The sequence below is a fragment of the Spermophilus citellus genome, assembly GCF_964194105.1.
Source record: "Spermophilus citellus genome assembly, chromosome: 4".
NCBI lineage: Eukaryota > Metazoa > Chordata > Mammalia > Rodentia > Sciuridae > Spermophilus > Spermophilus citellus.
In genome coordinates, this window is record NC_138185.1 from 152,437,400 (window position 1) to 152,464,028 (window position 26,629).

Genomic DNA, 26,629 nt, shown 5'->3' on the forward strand with positions numbered 1-26,629 from the left:
TTAATTTTTGGACAGATAGCTGCATTTCTTTTTAACTTTGGTTTAGATGATGTTTATGTATTATGGTTACTGTCAAGGTAATCTAGGCATGTTGAGAGAGAAAATATTCTCAGTCCTTTTATTGTGAATGGAAGTATGATAGCCCTCATGAAACATGGGACTTTTCCCCCTCAGATTTCAGAAGTGGTTTGGAGAATGAAGGGGTTATGAAATCCCTGTGAGTACTTTGGGAAAGGCAAGTTTGTTGGTTCATGCACCAACACTTGCTTGTTGATTACCATAAGGTGCCAAGCTTTGGATTGACCTTACATCATATACCCTTATGGTATATTAATTTACTCTCTTATTGTGAAAATGATCAAATTTGTAATTTTCTAATTAAGAGTGTCAAGTGTAAAAGCGAGTTCAAAAGAGATTGCAGTGAATTTAAGACAGATACTAGGATCAAACTCATTCTAAGTGTGAAAGAACCCTGCCTTCAAAAGCTTACTGTCTGATCATTGCAGAAAATACTATATTGTCTTTGTATAAGCAGCTTTGTGTTGTGAAAGGATATAGAAACAAAAAGACTTCATGATTTACCTGTGGTTCCCATAAGTAGATCTGTGATGCTATTGTTTTATTTTTCTAATTATGTTAAAGAAAAAGTATTCAGTATATTTGTTAAAGAAGCATAAACAGATTTTATTCAGGTTCAGAGGTAGGGAACACTTCAGTGGGGTTTTGTAATAGGGGAGAGAGATCAGGCTCAAGTCCAAATAACAATGAATAATGAGAATTTGTATCCAAGGAGCAGGCTGGGTGTCAGTGGACGGAAAAATTACCGAGAGGAAACATCAGGGGTAAAGGAGGATTCAGACTAAATTGGCCTAATGGGATTCTTGCTGAAGGCAGGCCAGGCTGATCTGACATCACCTGGGGGAGGGTGAAGGATAGAAATTGGATCAGTGTGATCATATATCCAGGGTAGAGATTTCTAGTTAAACTGACTGAGTATTCTTGATAAAATTGGACAATGCAGAGATGAACACAGTATCTAAAAGCCAGGGCTGAGTTGAGAAGAGAGTTCAGAGGAGCCTGCCTAGAGTTTGGTCAGGAAGAAAATCCTTGTGGGCTGGGGATATAGCTTAGTTGGTAGAGTACTTTCCTAGCGTGCATAAAGCCCTGGGTTCAATCACCAGCATCACAGAAAATAAATAAATAAAATTTAAAAGAAGAAGAGAATACTTATCAAATATGAAATGAGTAAATGAATACATGTTCAAAAAAAGCAAAATACCACCCAGATATAAATAGGTTTCTAAATAAAAGATGTTACATTTTATTTATTTAGAAGGAGAAAAAGTAAAACAGAATCATTGGACTTCAATTATAGATTTTACTCAAGTAAGAATCATATAGTACTCTGTTAAGATTTACTAGTTGTCGTACAGGAGTCTCCAAGAGTCAGTTTGAAGATCAAACTGCAGTTGTTTGATGTGAATGAACAACATTAACAAAAAGTAATGATGATAGGGGCTGGGGTTGTAGCTCAGTGGTAGAGAGCTTGTCTTGTACGTGTGAGGCACTGGGTTCAATCTTCAGTACCACATAAAAATAAATAAATAAAATAAAGATATTGTCTGTTTACAACTAAAAAATATTTTTTAAATGATGATAAATACTAGTGACTGTTATAATTGCTTACATCTAACAGATTGATATTAACCTGGCCTATGATGTTTGGTTTAGTGGTAAGAATGGCTTTTTAGCATTGTGCTTACTTAGAGTTTTAGGTGAATTTTTAACTTAGGTGTTTTTGTTTCCTTGTTTCTTTCTTTTTTTTTTTTTCCTGTTTGTTTTCAGATAGCTAAAATCGGTGCTTTCTGCTGTGGCCTTAGCTTATGTAATCAGCATACAATAGTCCTCTATGTTTTATGCATAATACCTTGGATTCTCTTTCGACTTTTAAAAGAGAAGGTAGGTTTTGGAATTTATAAAACTAAAATTAATAACATTTTGTTTAGATTCAGTATAGCATTTGTTTCATCAGAAAACTTGGGGCTTTAATTTTTCTTGAGTTTTGTGTAAAGCATAAATAACCTTAAGCCCTAACAATATTGACTGGAAAAAAAAGGATTTACAAAAATAATGTAATATTGATTGCAGTGGCAATCTGGCCTATTTCATAATTTTCTTCATGATTCTGAAAATAGGTTAAAAGGACTTTAAAGCAATAATACTAAGTTTCCTTAATAGTTTTATTATACATTCTAGGACACAGAGTGGTATAGTAGTCATTCATTCATATTTAACTGTTTGTTGAGTGCTTGCTCTATGCTGTATCCTTGCTCTAAGTGTGGAGATTTAGCTCTCAACAAACAGACAATATCCCTGTAGTATGAACTCATTAAAATCTCTGATAAATAACAGTCCTATTTTCTCAGGATATTTCTCTAGAATTAAAAAAAAATGATTTATTTTTATTTCATCTTTCTATGAAAGAAAACTTTTTTGTTAATTAAAATGGCAGTACATAGCAATATAAGAAAATTACTTTGTTGGGCAATAGGAGATTTAGGTAAGGAAAAGGCAGGGAGTCGAGTTAGACATGAACTCTTGAAAGAATAAATGTCCTTTATCAGTCAGACTTTCTTTTAGTCTATATGCAAAGCCAGTGCCAGCTAGGTCATTTTACTTTATTTAGTTTTTGTTTGTTTATGAACAAATTCAGCTAGGTTTGTCATTTTATTATTTGCTCATTATACCAATTATAATCAGAATTATAATAGAAAACATACAAGTAATAAAATTATTATAGTAATAGGTGAATAATTATACTAGAGCTTTAGATAATTATATTAACTATTCTTGAACACATTTAGTTTCTTAGCATCTTGGCAACAAAGCAAAAAGATAATGTGGAGATTATAAAATTCTGATTATGTGATTAAAAAGCAAATAAAAGGGAAACATAACAGTTGACAGGAAAGAGCAACTTTTCTTGGACTCGAATTCTATGAAGTCAATCATTTCAGTCTCACATTTCAGTCACAATAGTTAGCAGTATCCAAATTTCATAGAATATTCAGAAAGTTCTTCATGTGACCTTTTATAATACATATCATTGATTTTTAAAAATTAAATGTATTTTTATAATTAAATTTATTTATAAAATTAATTTATTTTAATTAGGTATATATAACAGCAGAATGCATTTTGATTAATTGTACACAATTACAGCACAACTTTTTGTTTCTCTGGTTATACATGATGTAGTGTACACCATATGTGCTGTCATACTTGTACCTAGGGTAATGATGTCCATCTCATTACACCATCTTTCGTACCCCCATACCCCCTCCCCACTCCTCCCTCCCCTTTGCCCCATCAAAATTCCTCCATATTTTCCATGCCTCCCCACCCCACCCATTATGGATCAGCATCCACTTACCAGAGACCATTCCGCCTTTGGTTTTTTGGGATTGGCTTACTTTGCTTAGCATGATATTCTCCAGTGCTATCCCTTTACTTGCAAATGCCATGATTTTATTCTCTTTTAGCGCTGAGTAATATTCCATTGTGTATATATATCACAGTTCCTTTATCCATTCATCTATTAAAAAGCATCTAGGTTGCTGCCACAGTTTAACTATTGTGAATTTAGCTGCTATAAATATTGATGTGGCCGTGTTACTATAGTATGCTGATTTTAAGTCCTTTGGGTACATACCCTTAATTTTTAAAAAAATGGGTATATAACATTAAAAAGTATAACTCAGCCAAAATTTCCTATGGAATACAAAACTGAGGAAGCCCAAATATTTTTCTCAATGGATGCACAGTTGGGGGTCAACAGATAATATAGCCCTCTCTAAGCATAGCCCATTTGATATCAGTCATCTTAGCCAGAGATATAGCTTGACCTGAGCAGACCCAGGATAGGTGCATTCTCTGGAAAGGACCAAGAGTTGATTGAAAGGAGAGCCATGTACTTCATATAAAACATGCAGGATTCAGAGTTGACAATTTAGGAGATTGGACTAAGGGCCTGTTTACCCTAGAATGAGGTGAGCTACTGATGAATGATGAAATTTGGAGAACCATGACTCTTTAACATACCTCTTCTTGTTCATTCATTTATGGTACTAAGGATTGAGCCCAGGGATACTCTACCACTGAGCTATATCTCCAGCCCTTCTTATTTTATTTTTAGACAGGGTCTTGCTAAATTGCCTAGGATGGCCTTGAACATGCTATCTACCTGCCTCAGCCTCCCAAGTAGCTGAGATTACAAGTAGAAAAATGTGTGTGTGTGCATATGTGTGTGTGCACATACATACACATATATATAACAATGTAGTACAGATGCATATGCATTTTTTATATACATATATACATGTATATATGTGTATTTATTCTGAAACCTTATCCAAATTATTTTGTTATAATTGATCTGGGGTGGGGTCTAGACACTACCCAGATTATTTCAATGTGCAGCTAAGACTAAAAATTGCTCTCCAGACTATAAAAGCTTTCATGTAATTGTTTCCTATTTATTCCTTATGCAAAAGGAAAATTCTGCAACAATTACATCTTACCATTCTAAATTCAACTTTATAATGTACAAAAAGTGCCAAAACATAAACATTTACTTTCCTTAAACCATTTTTAAGAATAGCAAAGCAAAGGCATAGTTGTTTGATTAGATATTTGTAAGTTTTTAAACGCATCTCATTACTGCTATAGAAATCTCAAATGAAATCAGTACTATAATGAAAACACTTCATTTTCAATTAAGAATGTTTATTGAAAATGCTAATACAAGCCAACTCCCTGTTCTGCTTCTGGTGAATGTGAACTTTCTTTCTTACATTCATTCTCAGAAATGAATTTCTCATTTTTGAAAAGGAAAAGTTAGCAATTTCTAGTTATGATGTTTGTAAGAGACCCCTTTCCCCAGTTAACCAATATTTTTAATCTTTCTGGCATACTTAAATTTATTCTTTTAGACTTAATCTATATAAAACTTTGTTGATACTGCCTTTCATTATTGAAGTGTATAGATAAGAAATATATTTTCCCAAATAGGTATATGAGATAACAGTTTGCATATAACAACAAATTTCTTTTAGTATTCTATCCTAAATATAAATTGAGGAGGAAAAAAAGCATTTGGGTGAGCCTGAAGATTATATAAGAGCTAATTTTATTTGTGTGAAAAATTTCCATGAAATGTTCAAGGCCCTTGTAGGAAGAATTTATTATCCATGTACAATCATAATAAAGTATATACTTGAAGTCAACTTCTAATGATGACCATGATGTAAATTGGTATAATACCAATTCAGTATTTTGGGCCTATTCAAAATCAGCCAAATAACACTTGATCACTTCTAAGTGGGTGATCTCAGCTGTGCAGTGTACATGTCATGACATGGTTTTAAGTGTAGAAGATACAATAAACATGATACTTATGAGTTTTGCTAATGTTATTTGCTTCACTCAGATTTCACCTGCCATGTAAAGGCTGATGCAATTTTCTAGTAATCCACAGTAATCAGAAGGTTTAACATAGTATTCTGTGGTGACTTAATATAAATTGAGAGATCAGCTCTGAGCAAACATATTTGATGTTTTCCTTTATGTGTTCTTGAAGTTCCAGGATGAATCGACTAAAATAAACACTGTTCAACAACACAATGTGCTTTAATGCAGGAGCTATCACTGGGCTATTTGTTGAATTTGAGTCTGTGTTTCTCTGCTGGTTTGCTGCCCTATATCTACCTTCCCATCTCATCCTACCTCAATCATGCCCGCTGGACCTGGGGAGACCAGACAACACTGCGAGGATTTCTGACACATTTTCTCAGGGAAGAGTATGGAACATTCAGCCTGGTAAACTTACATTTCAAGCCCTTGTGAGGAAACAAGAGGTTATATTCCATTGTTCAATCAACTTCATTGTTGATTGAAAGAGCAGTCAATGTTTATCAATGGCAGTAGATAGAATTTCCATTTTAGTTAGTAATATAACAAATTTGTCCCTTGGAATGTTAGAAAAAAAATCAGAATCACTTCATCCAACAGCAAGCTGTTGTATATCCCTAATATACTTTTCAGGATGATATGCATTAAAGGGAACCTATTGCCCACTGTTGAAGACTGCCTGCAGTCTTGGGTACCATTATGAATACAAATCTGTGAATAAAAATATTTGGGAAAACGTGAAGGAAAGGAAACTCAACAATTTTAATTCACCTTTATCAAAGCATTTCCTTTTTGAAGTAACATATTTGATTAACAGTGTTCATGTTAGTATTTATTTTTTTAAGAAACATTTTTTTAGTTGTAGATAGACACAATATATTTATTTATTTTTATGTGATGCTGAGAATCAAACCCAGTGCCTCACACATGCAAGGCAAGTGCTCTACCATCGAGCCACAGCCCCAACCCTTAGTATTTACTTTTTAAAATTGAAGGCCTATTTATAAATGCTTTGTAAAATATTAGTTCACCAAATGGAAATAGTTCTTCCCAAAGAAATTCAAAAGGGTAAGGAAGGAGAGGCCTGTGAGGACTTTGTAAGATAAATTATGGTATTGATGAGGTTTTGTTCATCAAATGAATGGTGAGTCTGTAGATTTTTTAAAAAAATTATTTGTCCCTAAAATATACATTATGTATACTTTTGTAGATAGATGTTAGATATTATATTTATCTTACATGGAGATTTCATAATAAAATAGATTAGTAAAAGGTAATTTTTATTTATTATTTTCACTTCAAAGTGTGATACTTTATATTCTGATTTACTTATATTGGTTAATGCATTAAATACAGATTTATGGCTCTTCCATATTTGAAATTTCTATCATTCACAAGTAATTGTGAAATTTTGAACAGGTTATAATAAACTTCAATCAAAATTCTCCAAAAGAGGACTAGGGATGTGACTCAGTGGTAGAGTGCTTTTCTGGCATGTGTGAGTCTCTGGGTTCAATCGCCAGCACTAAAAAAAAAAAAAAAAAAATCCCCAAAAGAGCGTAAAGAGAGGCTATAATAAAAGTTTAAATAAGTCCACTAACTCATTAATGTATTAATCATTCCTGCTGAAATAATTTAAGTGATTTTTAGCCAATTATTAATTTTTCATAAAGATATCCAAGTTTGGTTTTCACTACATTCAAAATTGAACAGGCTCCAAAGTAAAGACTGTTGCATTGTGTATTTAAAACATGATATTATATTATAATGAATCAAAATCATTATAACATAATAACCTGCCAAGGCTTCAATTTCATATATGTACAAATAACCTTTCCTTTTTTGTGTTTAGGCCAAATCTGAAATAGGATCCAGTATGTCTGAAATACTGGTGTAAGTATAAATATTTAAAACCATTTGTAAATGAATTTGCTATTCGTTTTTCAAGATGATTTTTAGGGATTTCCAAGTCCCTGTCTTTGTAAAGAAGTGTGTCTGAGAAAGTTTTCACCTGTACAGTTAATAGTTATTTGTAAATATGGAGTTGTCTAATAGTTATTTGTAAATATGGAGTTGTCTAATAGTTATTTGTAAATATGGAGTTGTCCAGGGGTCTAGCCTTTCCTTCAATGAGATAATGTTTAAAGTGAGCAGTAAATACAACAATGAATAAGAATATTGGGAGAGAAATGAGAGCCCCTGAAACTAAAATGTTTCATCTTTCAATTGGGTACAGAATTTCCCAACATAGTGTTGCATTATAAATAATTTTGCTCTTTGTTCTGATTTTTATATTGCCTTTCTTGGAGACATTTTATAACATAGTGTGTAGCATGATTTGAACAATTACTTTCTTATATTTTTGGTTGGACCTATGCTAATTTAATTCTTCAGAGCTTCATTTTTAAAAATTATCTTTTGACTTTTATTTTGCCTGTCCTCATCCTAAGCTCTATTTTGACTTACATATTTTTAATATCCAACCTTATTAGAACCAGCTTAAGCAAGTATATTTTCATCTACATTATCCAGTAATGTTCTTTGAAAAATGGGTTAATATTTGCTTAAAATTTACACAGATTAAGAAAACTTGAAAAATATTCATACCAACTTAAAAAATATCTATACCAATTGTACTGATTTATAAATTTCAGAATAAAGTAGGTTTCTAGAACACAAAAGTGATCTAACTAATTTCTAGTTTGGAACTTACATGGCCATTTGGAAAAAACTGAAACAAACCATGTGGAGACTAGATCAACTTTCTACATGATGCAGTTCATCATATAGAAATATATGCAGTTCATTGGCTTCTTAAAATTTCTTTCTTGTTTATTTACTAACTTGCTTCCTTCCAATCATCCTTTTTTTCTTTTTAACCAACTTTTTTTCCAACTCCAAGATACATAGAAAATTATTGTTGTAATTTAATAAATAAAATTAAAATTTTAATAAATTTTCTTGTAATTAGAAAATACAAGTAAGCAAAAATAAGAAAATTAAAATTACCTGTCATCCCAATATAACTGCTATCATTAATCTGTTAACATTTTTGTCTATATCCTTCTGATCGTTTTCATGTGTTTGTTTAAAATGAGATAATGTACATAATGTTTTATTAGTCTTTTGTTTTTCACTTTTACCTTATCTTGAAAATCTTTCCCTGCCATCATTTTTTAAATATAACCTTTTGATAGTTTTCACAACTGATTTTAAATATTTCCTCTTATGTCTGACTCAGACTTTTGCAGCTCCTCTTGCTTTTTTGGTGGGGAGAAGGTAGCAAGAAGCTCTGTTTTCTTTTAAAGATAAAGAGTTTTTTCAGGGACTCTGAACTTTGCCGTATTCTAATAAACTCTATATAGAAAGACTCATTGCCTATTCCTTTCTACCTACCTTCCAGAGGTTGTTCTAGCACTTAGGCTTACTGTTACATTTTAGTTTAGCAAATTCTACATGAACCTCCAAAGAACTCTCAAGAGTAATCCTAGATTATACATCCAACTTTTATTAGTTGCACATAAAATTATCTACTGGGAAACTTAAAGTCATCCTTTATATTCTAGTCATACCTGCTAGGTTTTATGGCTAGGAAAGGAAAAAAAAAAAAAAAAAAACTAGACAAAAGTGATGATCACTCACACCTGCCCTGTTTGTTCAAATCAAATCATCATGTAGAATGGAGGCATAATCCTAGCAATGTCTAAGTGAGGGAAATTCTAGTCTTTAATTGTTTCAGGTGGACAGGAGTGTTAAGAAAGGAAACTTATAATTAAGTTACGAGAAAAATCCTTCAAAATGATGGAACCTAATCATCTACCCTTTTCCAGACAAGCAAATTAAATTCTTTCCCCATGCATATCTCTAAATTGCAATCCTGTATAAGAAAATTATTGAATCTAACCTTAGGCAGTGGCCATCTTTTAGAGCTTACATTTAAGCAACAGATCTCTAAGAATTAATTTTGAGACTGACTCCATTTCTTTTGAAGAAATGGGTCCCATGCTGGAATCAATTTTTCAAGTATATTTGCAAATGAGTTAGGATAACTTCTCTGAGTAGATGAGTCTCTATTAGTAAAATACACATTGTGTGCTTTTCATAATTATGGCATCACATTTTCTCCAGTAAATTTGCCAGTAGGGGTAAAAAAGTTTCTTGAACTGGTGTATAGAGTCATTTCTTTTTTAGAAATCAAAGACTGCTACAAGCAATAGCTATTTTAGAACTCAGATAACATTTGAGGAATACTTATTAGTTAATGGAAAAATTTAGTTTAATTGTAGGAGGAAAAAAATACATTTCTTTGAGCTTGCTTGGACATTTTCCAACCCAGAAATTTAGAAAATCAGGAATTCTTTTAAGGAAGAAAATAACCCTTGGCCTTTTCTTTCTTTGTGATTGTATCTCCAGAGAAGTATTTGAGCTAATTTTGCTTTCAATTACTAAATTACTGGTGACCATGTCTACATTATCAACAAAGAAAGTTCAAAAACTCCTTTCAAACAACTTATCAATCAATCAGGAATATCCTATTCAGTATAACAAAATAAAAAATGTAGAACAATTTTGTATTCTGATCCTACTCTGATTTATATATGTTGCTAACCAAATATTACAATCGGAAAACATCTTAGAACTGTTTATTTCTCTCTATGGTACTTTTTCTCCCAAATTTAAAAGGAGACAAAATAATTTTAAAATCTGACTTCAGTTTTGTTCAGTGCATGATCAAACATTTATTCTGCAAATGATATTTTATTTGGAATTAGTCATTTTTTTTTCTGACAACAATAAGTTATTTTGTTTTTTATAGTTCACAAGTAATAAATATGAGGACCGAACTATCGTACAACATTCAAGCCCTTGCAGTTTGGGCAAATGTATGTCTAGCAAGAAAGTGAGTAATGTAATTCCTTATTTTTCTTTTGTTCATAAAGTGAACCAATGTTTTAGTATGTCATTGCAGAACATTACCAGTATTATTTTATGTTTCAAATAAATGACTGTTCTTGCCTTCTGTTAAGGCAAATATGTTTTGCTTTCCTGCTACCTTATTTTATCTTCAATTATAAATCAATTATTTCAAAAAACTTATCAGTTTATTGCAGCTAAAATAGGCAAGTCATGTGATATTTTAAACTTCTGGTTTGATCTTACTCTGCGTGTACTAATGATTACTGTTTATGCAAAAGAAGCAAACAACTATTTATTTATTTATTTATTTTTATAGTATTAGGCATTAAACCCCTGCCCTCTGCCACTGAACTATATCTGCAGCCCTTTTAAAAATTTTTTAAATTTATATATAGGGTTTCGCTGTGTTGGCCAGGCTGTCTGCCTCCTGAGCAACTTCAGGCATACATCAATACATTCAGCACAAACAACTATTTAAATTCCCCTGATAATAAAAGAAAGCCCTAAAAATATAGCACTGCTAATCTTTATTAATTTTTTATTAATTTATTTTCTTGTCTGTTGAACATGTGTATTTGTATATAAGTCAGTATATATATGTACATCTATATTTATGGTTTTATTTACTTAATGTAACATTATATTGTTAATATTTTTCCATACCAAAAAATATTTAAGGTCATTTAAATGTCTACATAATACATTCCATCCTATGACCAAAGGAGAATTAAATTTCCCATTTGAGTGTTATTTTATTACTTCCATTTTTTCCCTCTATTATGACACTAATACTAAAGCATTTTTATGGGTTGTTTATGCACATTTGTGGTTTTTGCTTAAAGATTTATGCCTGAATGTCAAATACTCAGTTATTTTGACACAAAGTCAGTGATTATAAGTATTTTTAAAGCTCTTGATAGAGATATTATGTAGTTAATTTTTCTCAAGGATTATACTAACATTCTCATACTAAATTCTCACCAACATTGATATATTATTTCAGGCATGAAAATATGCTATATTTTGCATATGCTTGATTACGTCTTAAATTTAATATGATCAATAGTTGATATTTTTCTGTGAATATCCTTTGCTGCATGATTCTATTGTCTACAACATGCAAAATAAACTTAAATTGCAATTATAGAAAATTATTATTTCAAGTTATGTTGGTTGTCTATTCCAACTCAGATTTCAACACTGATGACTTTCTTTCTTCTTAAAAATGAAAGTTTTATTTGGGTGTGGTAGTGCATGCCTATAATCCCAGCAGTTGATATGAGGCAGGAGATTCATAAGTTCAAGGCCAGCCTGAACAGTTTAGGGAGAACTGGCTCAAAATAAAAGGGTTTGCAGTTTAGTTTTGTGATAGAGTGCCCCTGGACACAATCCCTAGTACTGCCAAAAAAATTTAAAAAATAAAAAAAATATAAGGTTTATAGTTACAAATATTTTTCTATAGTTTAAAGCTATTTAATGTTATTATTGATATTCATACATATAGATAATTTTGGACATATTTTTATTCGTTTTGTAGGGAGAGACAGAATTCACCATTAGTGTGGCTTTTTACTGGAATGTTTTGCATTTATTCATTGTTCTTCGCTTGGAGGGCAAATTTAGATATTTCAAAACCACTGTTCATGGGTGTGGTAAGTTTTATTTAGATACATCCTTTAATCAGAAAGTTTGTGAAGATCATGCAAACATGTCTCTTATGAACTTTATAAAAGAATGAATTATTTCAGGAATAATAAAAATTATATATACATTTTTACAAATCAAAAGTTAAATTATTGACCCATTAAGATTACGGTCTCTTTTTAGGGAAAAAATGCCATATTTTGTTAATAGAGTAGTTAAATAGGAAAATAAATCTAAGGTAGACTTAGGTTAGTTGTGTGTGTGCGTGTGTATGTGTGTATATGTGTATACACTTACAAATATATGCATTTCATCTAGAATACTTTTTAGAATAGCAAAATAAATATGGGTTACAACGAGGGGCTGTTGCCAACATATCCCTTTACTTCTTACGTGGAAGTTCTAGGCCTGTAAAAAGAGCACCTATGTTTCTGTTTTCCTGTCAGCCATCTCTGAGATTAGGGTATTTCTTCTTATAATAGAAACTCTATAAATTTGGACAGCTTTTCTTGATAGCTGAAACCAACTAGTCATTTGTGTATGTGCTTAAGATGCCTAATAAAAAATAACCTACTTGATCATCAGACTTGGGAACAAAATAAATTAGTGTAAACGGTTAGGAGAATCACATTTATTACTGATAATGCTGAGATTGGAGAATGTGACTTCTAAGTGTGGACAAGAGGACTTCCTTATCCTGCCAGAAGGGCCAGGTAGTGCTGTGACTATGGGGCAGGCCTCACCCCACCTCACTCCTACCCACTGTGCACAGAGATAGACTGTCCTGGACAAGTGCTTCTTGGCAGCTCACTTCCAAGAGGGAGAGGAAAACACAGGACTGTGTTGTCCCAATAACAGTTTCAGCTCCCCATCAATTCAGTTCCTACCCTCCTATAGGAAAAAGTAAGGGAGGGTAAGGAGAGAGGCCAGGATTATTATACTCATATAGCTTATGCATAAGGAAGGGATTATTAGGAGAAAAGCAGAAGCATTTCTCTACCTCTCCCACTCTAGATAATCACTGGAGTTCAGTATTAAGATTAAGTGTGAATCCCAAAAGGGAGATACACATGTCAAACTGGGAAGGAAGAACTGTTCTAAATTGAAAATTTAAGTGACCTCAGGTTGGATTGGGGAAGTCAGTTAACAAGATCTAAATGACAGGAGGCAATACAACTAGTTGTAAGCAATATAAATTTTTTAAATATTTAGGTACCTGACTGATTGTATGAACTAGTCAAGTGGACCTACTGTTTGCCTATCTTTCACAGGTGGAACGATTTTGGATGCAAAGCAATGCAGTGGTGGCCGTCCTCGCTGGCATCGGTTTGGCTTCACTTGTGTCTAAGACTAACCAAGTGCTGAATAGCAACGGGCTTCAGTGTCTGGAATGGCTTTCAGCAACTCTTTTTGTAGTTTTCCAAATATATTCTAATTATAGGTAACCCATGGCTATTTTTATGAAAAGTAGCACTTGAGCCAGAGAATTTTGAATATTTTACATTCTAGGACATTCTATTTTGCATTTATTTTTAACTTCTATTGGTTTCTAAGATTCAAAGTGAGGCAGCTTGGTCTGAATGCAGTAGATTTTATGTTTGGGGATTAATAAGCTTTTTGAATCAGAACCAGAGATTGTAGAATCTGGAGTATGTATAAAATTACATGATCTAAAATACCACTTAAGTGGAGAATAAAGAGATTTGGGGCTTTTTGTATACCCTAAAATAATTTACTTTATGTTTCAAAGATTTTTGTCTTTTGAATTATAACTGGCCCTTTACCAGTCAACTTTATATTAGAAAATATTAATTATTTTTAAATCAATTTCTGAAAGTTTTTAACTCATGTATTATTAGTATTGTACATATATATTTTCAATATCTTTTTAATAATGATTATAATGATCTCGGTATAACATAAAAGATGTCAAAGTCTTAGATGATAATTAATTTATTTCCAGCAGTATTAGATACATTACAAAAGTAGAAGAAAGAGTCCCTTGGCATTTTGTTATAGTGAGATTTGACTGTATTTAAAGGATTCAGTTTTCTTCTGGGTACGGTGGTGCATGCCTGTGATTCCAGTGACTGGGGAGTCTAAGACAGGAGGATTGCAAGTTTAAGGTTAGCCTCAACAATTTAGGAAGGCCCTACACATCTTAGTGAGACCCTGTCTCAAATTTAAAAATAAAAAGGGGTGGGGATTATAAATCAGTGGTAAAACACCCATTGAATTATTCAATACCCAGTACCTCCCCCTACAAAAAAAGGTTAAATTTCCTCTTTTAACTTAACTTTCAAAACCAATGTTCTTTATAATCCCAGGTAGAGCCTGTGCTAGGAACATTTCATCTTCAGGACATCTTGGGAAGGGGCTGCATGACCCAGACATAGCTCCATCACTAGCTCAAGGAGGGCTCACCAGCCTCCAGTGTTTTTTAATTCCAATTTTCTCCTGGCTTGGGTCACCAAGAGCATTCCAGGGTCAGCACCAGAGGTGTTTGCACAGGTTAGGTGGTTTATCTTGTTTTGATTTTTTTATTTACCCATGGGAATGAAATAGATAGCAACTTTGCTGGTTGAAAAAGTATGAGCCATCACCTGGCAAAGTAGGGAATCATAGTAGGAAATAGTAATTGTTGCACTGATTGCAGAGGCAGGGATAATATTCCGTTCCTTGAAAGGTTTGTTTGCTTTTTGATACTAACCTTGTGATTCAGCTTGAGGCATTGCTTCTAAGCTCCATAAAATGTAATAGACCTGATAATAAGAGGAAAGATATTGCTTGCCTCATCTTTTGATGCTTCCCCTGCCCCTTGTAGTCTTTCTCTCTTTTCATGGAAAGTTCTCAAAATTCATGTACTTTTTCTTTGAAGTTAGAAAGTCTACTTCATTCTTGAAAAGAACTGTACTGCTGTTCTTGGTAAGAACAAATAGTGTCAGGAGAAAAGTAGACAACTCAACAGACTATTCCTTCCCCTCCTTCTCTTTGGTCTTATTCTCCAGTGGTAATTTTTCACCTTCCAGTGGAGAAAGGAACACAGGAAGCCTGGGGTACAGGGAAATGGTGGGAAGGAACAACCTCTGCATGCAAGAAAATCATACAAATGTCTTATAAATATATGTCATAAATTGGCAGATTTCCTTTTGCATTTCTGAAAGTTCCTTTGGCATAAATGAAATTAACATAAATTACCTTAAATTCCAAGTGGAATCAGAAACCTTACTTTTGTTATATGAAATCGGATTACTTTTAGGAAGAAAAAGACTTATTCTTGAGCACTAACTGATTCCCTTTTTATGGAAATGATTATAAATTCTAGAAGTAAAGTAGTAGACGAGTGTTTTTTCAGTTGCACAATTGGGTCCTTTTTTAAATCAAATGATAGTGTTTTTTAATTATGCAAATTCTCATAGGATATAAATTAAATAGTTTGAAACAATAAATGTAGATTTGTGATAGGAAAAGAATGGTGTGGAAAATAAACCCAATGTTATTAAAATTATAGCAAAGTATTGCTATTTTAACATTTTTGATCTTTTTATTTAGCATTTGTGACCAAAGGACCAACACTGTGATCGATAAATTTGCAAAGAACCTTCTAGATTCTATGCCACATGATGCAATTATCTTACTTAGAGGAGATTTGCCAGGCAATTCTCTCCGTTATATGCATTACTGCGAAGGATTGAGGCCAGATATTTCATTAGTGGATCAGGAAGTAAGTATATGTAAAATGTATTTGGAATTTATCAATCATTTTAAAACATTTATTATCATTTTTAAAATACCAAATAGATACAGTGATTATAATCATTCTTAGGTAGATTATATATCACATTCTTTTGTTTATTTTAATTGTTAGCATAAATTGTTTGAGTTGCTTCTTTCTCATTTAACCTGAATGTTTTAAGAATTACGTATTTCATGTTAGATTCAAATAATATGCTAGGTCTCCAGTTCACGTAATAAACCATGAAAATGTTTATTGTACTGTAAATGTATTGTTAAGTTGTTTTTTATCATTTAGCCAACTCAGCCATTTAAAGTAATACTGTCTACTGGTCTAGGGATTAAAATAAATTAAATTGAATATAAAATAAATCATACTGTGGTTAAAATAGCTACTTGATCATCAGAGTTGTGAACTCAAATAATTTCTCAAAATAAAAACTATTAACTACAACTCTGCTATGGAAATTTTGCATAATCTTTGCTGATCCTAGGACAAAAACATGTTAGGAGGGGACTTGTAAAAATTTTGATGGCAATTAAAACAATTTTCTGGAAATGAAGAACCATATTTAAAACACAACATTTGGGGCTGGAGTTGTAGCTCAGTGACAGAGCACTTGCCTAACACGTATGAGGCTCTGGATTCAATCCTCAACACCACATAAAAATAAATAAGTAAAATAAAAGTATTGTATCCATCTATAATTAGGAATATAAAAAATACTTTTAAAAACCCTACAATATTTATTATTTAGACCATAATTATCTAAAAGGAAATAAATCTGGTGCTTTTAGAGTAGTCATCAAGAAAAGTGAAATTTTTAATCTCAAATGAATAATTATGATTGTTCAATAGAGCAATTATTAGGCACAATACTTTTAATAAATTGTGTTGAAGTAGAGAATAATTAGAATTTTTGGAGAAAAACAACACATTTGCAAATACTCTGTAGGGAAATTTGCAGATTATAAATATTTTATAAGCACTTTGCATTTATGTTATACACACATATTGATGAATTTAATCTTAAGTCTAACTCAAGTCTAGCTTCTGACAAAAGCTAGGTTATTCATTAATAATGTGGTAGATTATTTTTTGATAACATGATATTATTATGCTGTGATTTCAAATATTATTTGTAGCCCAGTAAAGTGCTGCTTAGCATGTATGAGGTCCTGAGTTCAATTCCTAGCACTTGTGTGTGCATGTGCATGTGTGTGCATGTATGAATACTGTTTGAGAGATCAGCAGCTATAGTTAAGAAGTATGGATTTCAAAGAGTATAAGACATAAATTCAGGTTTTCATTCTATCATTTCCTAGATGTGACAGGGGCTAACAATTTTCTTCTCAAAGCTTCTCTTCCTTTATGCATGAAATAGAAGTTATTATTATATAAGCTAGGATCTTTTGAATGCATGAAAAAAGAATGCCTTAGAGTAACTTAAACTATGGAGTTTGTATTTCACATAACAAGTAGTCTTAGATAGGTGATTTTAGGATTGATGATAGAAGAAGCTCAATGATGTCAGAATTCTGGGGCATGGATGCATGGTTCCAAACATCACAACCTAAAACAAAGCAAGGTACTTCTGTTTGGGCCTGTCCCCCTCCTCTCTATTGGAAATTTTCCAAGGCCTTAGAAATTCCCAGCAGACCTCCACCAGAGCTGGCTCGTATGCCCACTCCTGAAATATTCACTAGTAAAGTGAATGACTGATATACCTGACCAAAATCAAAGTTACTTTAGCAAGCAAGAAGACAATAGCTGTTAAATGTGCAATCAACAGGGTCTGATGCAATTGTTTCTGTAAAAGAAGGTTATTGTGGAAATTAAATAAGAAGCATGAAGGTCATAATGCAAACAGGGTATTTGGTTAATGTTAGCATTATCTAAAACTGAAAGCCTTGAGCAAAAAATTCCAATCCATTATTTGTTGAGTTTTATAGTGTTCACTTAGATTAAAAGTAATTTGTCACCAGGCCTGGTGTCGCACACCTGTAATCCCAGCAGCTCTGGTGGCTGAGACAGCTAAGACAGGAGGATCTCGAGTTCAAAGCCAGCCTCAGCAATGGTGAGGAGTTAAGCCACTCAGTGAGACCTTTTCTCTAAATAAAATAAAAATAGGACTAGGGATGTGGCTCAGTGGTCGAGTGCCCCCGAGTTCAATCCCCAGTACCAAAAAAAAAAAAATTAATTTGTCATTTTCATGTTAAATGACTTACATGATCTAAGTAAGCATAAGCACAGTTGCTCAGATGTTAATATAAAAACAAAACTTTGAAAGTGCAAATAGGAATCTTTTCTTTAAAAAGAGGGTCTCTAACATATGAAAGTATATAATTAACTATACATTAATTATACAATTAATAAAAGTGATTTTTCTAATATTAATAATTCATTTTAATCAAAAGAACATTAAAGTATTGACACTAATTTCTGTATACTAATAAATTCAGCCAAAAGGGTTAAAAACCCTTTGAGACCTAGATTATCATATGATTGAGGTTTTCAAGGGCAGGATTTATATCTTATTTATTATAGGTGAGCAATACTTATTTTTTTGAATGGATGAATGAAAGAATGGAGTAATGATACATTTCTGTATTTTGTATAGGTTGTCTAGTCTGACCATCAAAGAAATTTCAACTTCAGCAAGCGTAATTTGAGAACTGTTCTGTGCCAGGCAATGTGCTAGGTGTACAAAAGTGAAAAGATACAGTCCCTTCCCCTAGGAGCTCACAGTCTAGTGAGGAATAGGCCTAGAGCTGTACTAGAGGTAGGTACAAAGTGCTACCTCTGCATGTCATTCTGGCTGTGGAGACTGGGGAGGGCATCACAGAGGAAGTAATAATTATACTGGTTCTGAGAGCTGAGTACACATTCTTTAGGTAGAATAAAAATGGGGAAAAGCCACCTGGGTCATCAAACACATGGAGGTTAGAAGGGCGCAGTGGCTCACACCTGTAATCCCAGCTCCTCAGGAGGCTGAGGTAGGAGGAGGATCACAAGTTTAAGACTAGCCTGAGCAACTTAGTGAGACTCTGTCTCAAAATCAAAATAAAAAGAATTGAGAATGTAGCTCCGTGAGAGAACACCACTGGGTTCAACTCCCAGGCCCACAAAACAAAATGCATGGAATTGAAAATAAAACTGAGCATTGATGTTACCTATTATAGTCATGTCTTAAGGCCTAAAAATCAAAGGTTTAAGTCATTTTTAAAATTGTAGCTATACCCTTGATTATTCCTAAATGTATTTTTCAATTATTGAATGATAGTATATTCACATTTTAGAAACTTTTCATTGGCTAAACTTGGTTCTTTTAAAGAGATGTACTAAAAGTATGGCATCATATGTTATTTTTCTGGCAGATGATGACTTATGAGTGGTATTTACCGAAAATGGCAAAGCATTTACCAGGTGTTCATTTTCCTGGGAACCGGTGGAATCCTGTGCAAGGAATATTACCCAGTGGAATGGTCACATTTAATCTTTATCATTTTCTTGAAATAAATAAACAGTAAGCATTCTTTTCATATAATAGCTTTACTAAAATCTTAAGCTTTTCTAAAATTATTTCTGTGCAGCTGTGCCTCATCCAAAAGACCAATTTTCTATACCTATTTCCCTGTCACCGATGAGATTATCTTTGTAATTAAATTGAATATCTGTGCATAAATGAGGCCAGGCAAAAATAAATGTTATTGTTCTGGGCAAAGGAAAAATAAAGACAGATTAGCAAGAACAGCAAATAAGATCTTAGTACAATTCAGAGAAATTGGAGATGTGCCTGCCTACTTGAAATCATTGCAGGTGGATCGCAAGCAATTATAGTTTTCCTCCTGATCAACACTATGGCCCCCTTTTAAGTGTAAAGCAAATTTTCTTCAGAATAATCACTATATGAAAATAGCTTAAGGACTTTTTTAATAAAGGATAAGACAGTTTTATAAATAAGAAAAGCACCTACAGTTTACACTAGCTGAGATAAAATATGAGAATTGTGAATTTTATACCTGAGAACATAAAATTATTCATACTTAAGGTCAAGAATAAAGTACTTCTTCAGTAGTATATTGTTGAATATTTCTGCTGTCTGTTAAATACTTCAGATTGTCCAGAGCTTGAAGAAGAAAAATTTATTTCATGACTTTTTTTTTCTTATAGAGGACTTTAGAAAATCTTTATAAATTCCAGAGTTAAATTATCCCTTGCTAAGAATATAATAGTATGGTATTTTCAGTGTTCAAAGCCTGTGTTTATGGTGGCTCGTGGAGTAATATAAAGGTAATAGGTATAAATGTGCTGTGAGAGCAACATTTAATTATTTCATTCTAGAATAAAATATAAAGAACTATTAACATCTCCAAATTGGCATTTTTGTGAATTTTGTTTAATCCAACCTCACAAAATTTACTATGTGGCAGCTTGAGTTAGGCCCTAGCAATATATAAAGATGAATGAGACTCAGTTCCAAGTCCATGTAGACCACAATCTAGTTGTATATATACATAGTTATGACTGTAACTAGTTGTTTATATACATAGAATATGATAAAGTCTACCCTAGCAATGCTTTGTAAAGTGTCAGAATAAATGCTTGATATGTATCTACTAAATAGCTGACTTAACTGACTTGAAAAGCTGAGTGTTCTGGCTTCATAGATGAGGAATCCATTAATTCCATCTAGGAGCATTCATTCAGCTTTTGTTTAATTAAATAGCAGTTGGTATGTCTTTCAAGGGGTATTTTTTTTTTTTCTATCAGCACTGGGGATTGAACACAGGGGCACTCTGCCACTGAACTACATCTCCAGCCCTTTTTATTTTTTCATTTTGATCAAGAGTCTTACTAAGCTGTCAAGACTTCCTGCCTCAGCTTATGGAGTAGTTGGGATTCTAGACATGTGCCATTGTGCTTGACTACTGTTAACATTTTGATAAGCTGTTTTTTGATTCCATTAACAAATTATTTATTTATGTACATATATACACATAGACATATACTATATTTTATATAGCAGGAATATCTCATTTTCTGTCCAGTTATTTTTTCCTGACAACATATCATGTGCATTTCCCATGTGATCAATAAAATGTCTTTGTTACCATCATTTTCCATAGGATTCATGATAATTTAACATACTATTTTCTTTTATAAACTTTTGTTGTTTCTAGACTTTTGCTACTATTAACATGGTAATAAGCATTCTGACCCATAATGTTTTGTCAATATTTTTTACTAACGAAAATCACATTTATTGTCTGCTTTAAAAATAATATGTGATTTAAAAAGTAGTATGTGTTCATTATAGAATAATAATTCAAGTTTTAATTTTTTACTACTGCAAAGAGTGTGTCTCTAATAAAGGTTTTTTTTTTTTTTTTTTGGGTGGTGCTGGGAATTGAACCTAGGACTTTGTGCATGCGAGGCAAGCACTCTACCAACTGAGCCAAATCCCCAGCTAAATAATAAATTAATTTTTAAAAATTAAGAGTGGTCCTATCATTCAGAAACAATTAATGTAAAAAAATGCATATTTTTTACAAAGTTGAAAGCATAGTGTAAAATATAGTCCTGTTTTTTCCTTCAATGTCATAAGAACATTTTCTTATGTTTTTATAAACTCTTCCATATTGTTCATTTGCTTAAAAAAAAAATCTATCAAATTCCAAAACTTTAAAAGCTATATTTTCTCTGCTAGTAATTTTTTTCAAGCAAAAACTTTTTTTCATGGAAAAAGTTACTATTTCAGCTCACAACACAACCATACAAGTGCTTCTCCTCAAGACAATAGTTCTATGCAGTATGTAGAAGTGATTCCTGAATACTTCACTTTTTTTTTTTACAAAGAACATTAAAAAAAATGTGTATTTAATAGCATCAAATGTAATAAAGATATTTTATTGCTAAAAAAATAAAATAAACTCTTTATAAATATTTTTAGTAGATACATATACTATGATTTAATAATAATAGGTTAATGCAAATCTTAGTAGATATTAACATTGTATCTAAAGTAATAAGTTACAACAAAAGCCCTTGTACATGTAATTTTTTGTGGACAGGTAGAATTTATTAGGGTAGAATAATCAAAATTAGTAAAAAATAATAGTAATTATACTATTACTAATATTAACATTAATTAGAATATTAGTATTTCATTCAGAAGTAAAATTACTAAGTGTAAGGACATGAATGACTTAAAAACACTTAATAGGGATTTCCTCCCCCAAAATGTTGGACCATCACATGAAAGCTCTTTAAAAATGAGTACTTTTAAAAAGAAAGAAGCTAATCCCCAGGCACAGTGACACATGTCTGTAATCCCAGAAGCTAGGGAGGCTGAGACAGGAGGACTGCGAGTTCAGAGCCAGCCTCAGCAACAGGGAGGGGCTAAGCAACTCAGTGAGATCCTGTCTCTAAATAAAATACAAAATAGGGCTGGGGATGTGGCTCAGTGGTTGAGTGCCCCTGAATTCAATCCCTGGTAACACCCCCACCAAAAAAGAAAGAAGCTAAAATTTAGTTAGCAACTATTATTTTATGTTTAATTATACAGTAATTTTTTTCCCTCTTTTTTTTTGGGGGGGCATGCAGTTCTATGAATTTTAATACATGTATACATTTATGAGATCACAACAGTCAGAATACAAGTCTGTTGCCCCTCAAGCTCTCTTTGTGCTACTCTTGTGTATCCATACTATCATCAGAGCCCTAACCTTATCCTCCACTGATCTGTTCTTCATTATTCTTCATTATTGTAGTTTTACCTTTTCTAGAATGTTATATAAATGGAATCATAAAGAATGTAATCTTTTGATAATGGCGTATTTTACTCAACTTGTGCCTTTGAAATCCACCCAAGTTTTATATACTAGTTCATTACATTTTGTTGCTGAGTAATATTCTATTATATGGATGTACCACAATTTGTTTAGCCTCTCTCCTGTTGAAAACATTTGTGTTGTTTCCAGTTTGTGGCATTTACAGATAGAGCTGCTATAAACATTTATGCTTAAGTTTCTGTATGAATATGTTTTCATACCTAGGAGTAGAATTAAGCGATTTGTTTCCTTTTGAGTTTTAAAATTTTTTTATATGTTCTAGATATGAATCCTTTGTCGATATGTAATTGTTAAACATTTACATTTTCTCCATTTGTGTCTTATTATCTTAAAAATATCTCTTGTGGAGATAAAGTTTTTTTTTTATTTCAATGAAATCCCCAATTATTTTTCTTTTATGAATTATACTTTTGGAGTTGTTGCTAAGAATTCTTTGCTAATGCCAAGTCATGAAGATTTTCTCATGTTTTCTTCTAAGTTTTATAGTTTTGTTTTTGCATATGAGATGCCAAATTTTCCTCACACTCTTTGTTGAAAAGATTGTCCTTTCTGAAATCATTGAATTGCAATAACATCTTTCTTTTTTTTGTTTGTTTTTTGATTTATATTTTATTTTTTTCATTGTTTTTATGTATTTATTCCAATTAGGTATATTTGACAGCAAAATGCATTTTGATTCATTGTACACAGATGGCACACAACTTTTCATTTCTCCGGTTGTACACGATGTAGCATCGCACCAAATATGTAGTCATACACATACCTATGGTAATGATGTCTGTCTTATTCTACCATCTTTCCTGCGCCCATGTCCCCTCCCTTTCTCTCCCTCCCCTTTCCCCAAAGTTCCTCCATTCTTCCCATGCCCCCCCTCACACACACACTTATAGATCAGCATCTACTTATCAGAGAGAACTTTGGGCCTTTGGGTTTTTGGGATTGGCTTATTTTTCAGCTCCTGCAATAACACCTTTCTTGTTATTTACCAAAAAAAAAAAAAAAAAAAAAAATCCTTCTGGAATTTTTGGTTGGTTTTAATTTGATTAGTGTTTCTCATCCTTTTGCTTTTAACCAAACTATATCATATTTAAAATGGCTCTTGTAGATAGCATATGTTTGGATCTTGTTTTATTATAAATCTGTTTTTTACCTAGTTTATTTAAACCATTTGCATTTAATGTTTAGATGTATGTCTACTTTTTTGTTATTTGCTTAAGTGTGTTCCTTATTTTTCATTTCACTGTTTCCACTTTTCTTCCTTCTTTTGTATTGATTTTTTTCTATAATTCCTTTATTTTATTTTATTTATTTATTTATTTTTTTTTTTTGGTACTGGGGATTGAACCCAGGGGTGCTTAACCACTGAGTCACATCCCCACTTCCCCCCTTTTTATATGCTTTTTTATTTTGAGATAAGGTCTTACTAAATTGTTGGCACTGGCTTTGTACTTACAATCTTCCTGCCTCAGCCTCCTGAGCCACTGGAATTATAGGAATGTGCCACTGTGCCCATTTCAAATTTTTTATTGAGAATTTTACTGTATCATTTTTACTATGTGTCTTGGTGAAGATTTGGGTTTTTTTTGTTTGTCTGTTTGGTTGTTTTGCATTTTAAGTCCTGCTTGCTCTTGAAATTATAGTATAGATACATAATTTTTTAATCTATTAAAGATGTTTATTTTAGTACTTCAAATGGAATGTAGAAATCTTGATTAAAGATAAATGATTAATGGGGCTTGGGTTGTGGCTGAGTGGTAGAGCATTGGCTAGCATGTGTGACTCATTGGGTTCAATTCTCAGCACCACATATAAATAAATAAAGGTCCATCAACAACTAATAAAATATTTTTTTAAAAAAGATAATTGATTAATGATTAAAACCAATCAAAAAACCCAGAAGGAATTTTTTTTGGTAGATAACAAGAAAGGTGTTATTGCAATTCAATGATTTCAGAAAGGATTAAATTCCTTTAATCTCCCCACTTTTGATTGTGTTGTTACATACATTATATCATGTATGTGCTAATTTTAGTTTTCAAATTTTTAGACACATATTAAATATCTTAAAAGAAAAAACACAATATTTATCTAGGTATTTACCAAGTCTGTTTTTCTTCCTTTAATCCAGTATTTAGATGTTTCCCTATTGTATCATTTCCCTCTTTTCTGAATATATTCCTGTAATATTTTTTTTCATTTGTTGATGGACCTTTTTTTATTTATTAATTTATATGTGGTGCTGAGAATTGAACCCAGTGTCTCACACATGCTAGGCAAGCGCTCTACCACTGAGCCACAACTTCAACCCCTTTTTTTAAAAAATATTTTTTTAGTTGTAGATGGACTCAATGCCTTTATTTCATTTTTATGTGGTGCTGAGGATTGAACCCAGTGCCTTCCACATGCAAGGTGAATGCTCTACCACTGAGCTATAGCCCCAGCCCCCTGTAACATTTCTTTTAGAGAAGAACTGTTAGCAGTGGGTCCTCTTAATTTTCTATCATCCAAAAATGTTTTGTTTCACCTTCATTTTCTTAAGCTTGTTTGTGGATACAGGATTTTGTGTAGATAAATATTTTTTCCCCGCACTTGAAAAATGTTATTTTACATCCTTTTGACCTATGTATCTTCTGATGAGAAATCCACAGCAGAAATATGTTCTCTCCCTCTGGCTGTTTTCAAGACTTTTTATTTGTCTTTAGTTTTCAATGGTTCGATTATGAGGAATCTAGGTGCGGATTTCTTTGAGCCAAACCTGTTTGGGGTTTTGCAGAGTTTCTTGAATATGTAAAATTGTGAATTTCTCAGACATCATTTCTTTAAATATTTTTTTCTGTTCCACATAGTTTCTCTTCTGAAACTAATGACCTAAACTTAGATGCCTGGGACTCTACATTTTCTTCAGTCTGTCTCTTTTTGACGTACTCTTTCCCTGAATTCATATTAAGCCCACCCAGTTAATTTTTAATTTCAGTGATTGTAGTTTTCAGGTGTGTAAATTCTATTGGGTTCCCCTTTATATCTTCCTTTTCTTTGTTGAGATGCCCTATCTTCTCACTAATTTCAAGAGTATTTGCCCTTACTTCTTGGTGCATGATTATCATAGCTTTTAAAAAGTCTTTGTGTGTCTATGCTAGCATCTGAGTCACCTTGAAATTGGAAACTGTTGATTGTCTTTTCCCTTGTGAGTTGAGATTTTTCTGGTTCTTAACATTCTGAGTACTTTTGGATTACATCCTAGACATTTTGAATATTGGTCCTTATTTAATCCCAAAACAGTGTCTTTTTTTTTTTTTTTTTAACAGATCTTTGGCCAAATTAATTTCTGGCTGCAAGTTCTGGCCTACTTTCTGTGAGCTGTGGTTCCAATTCCAGTTCTATTTTTAAAACAGTTGCAGTAACATTTGGATCAATCCCATGTGAGTGCTACCAAATGTCTAATCTGAGATCTGGGTGATCGACTGTCCTATGGTTAATTTTGCAAACTCTGTTTAGGGTCAGATCCACGTATTCTTATCTCCAAGCCAGGAGTCCATACACAAGTTTATGGAATTGGCTGTCTTGATTTCTGCCCCAAAGGACTGGTCATCCCAGTACTTTCCAGCTCCCTAAGGCCTTCCCTTCCTGGTTCTCTATCCAGAAAGCTGGGGTTTTAATTTCTATCTTTTGCCATGTACTTCCTGTAACTGCCTGCATCTGGGGTCAAGCTGCAGAAGGACATACAAAAGGCAATGGGGATTGGCCCTTTACTCTTGGAACCACAGCTCCTCTGCTAAGAGAGAAGGAAGGGTTCTTCTCCCTCAGAGTTTTAGGCTTCTGCCCAACTGCCACTACCATAACTGTGGTGCTGACTCTACTGCTGCCTAAGTGTTTCTTGGTGTCTGAGAAGGAAAGGAGGGGGAAGATCCAGGGGGTTTTCTCCACTCTCTCCAAACTGTAAGAGTCCACTTTCTTGTTCTTTAGGCCAGAAATAAAAGGCTTTTTTTTCTTGGATTTCTTTGTGTCTTCA

General features: G+C 32.7%; 1 protein-coding gene across 6 annotated transcripts in view; it reads left to right on the forward strand.

The window, feature by feature from the left end:
• Window positions 1–26,629, forward strand: part of TMEM260 (transmembrane protein 260) — a 68,972-nt gene that overhangs the window by 22,596 nt on the left and 19,747 nt on the right. For 5 of the 6 annotated variants that reach the window (XR_014021320.1, XM_081288704.1, XM_081288703.1 and 2 more), the window contains 8 exons: window positions 1,846–1,959; window positions 5,698–5,877; window positions 7,322–7,362; window positions 10,286–10,369; window positions 11,924–12,038; window positions 13,302–13,471; window positions 15,583–15,754; window positions 19,144–19,292. Coding sequence is in view for 5 of the 6 variants with exons in the window: in XM_081288704.1 (XP_081144830.1) it covers window positions 1,846–1,959; window positions 5,698–5,877; window positions 7,322–7,362; window positions 10,286–10,369; window positions 11,924–12,038; window positions 13,302–13,471; window positions 15,583–15,754; window positions 19,144–19,292 (1,025 nt within the window). In the remaining variant the exon portion in view is untranslated. The remainder of the gene's footprint in view (window positions 1–1,845; window positions 1,960–5,697; window positions 5,878–7,321; window positions 7,363–10,285; window positions 10,370–11,923; window positions 12,039–13,301; window positions 13,472–15,582; window positions 15,755–19,143; window positions 19,293–26,629) is intronic. The other variant, XM_081288705.1, reaches the window with a different exon arrangement.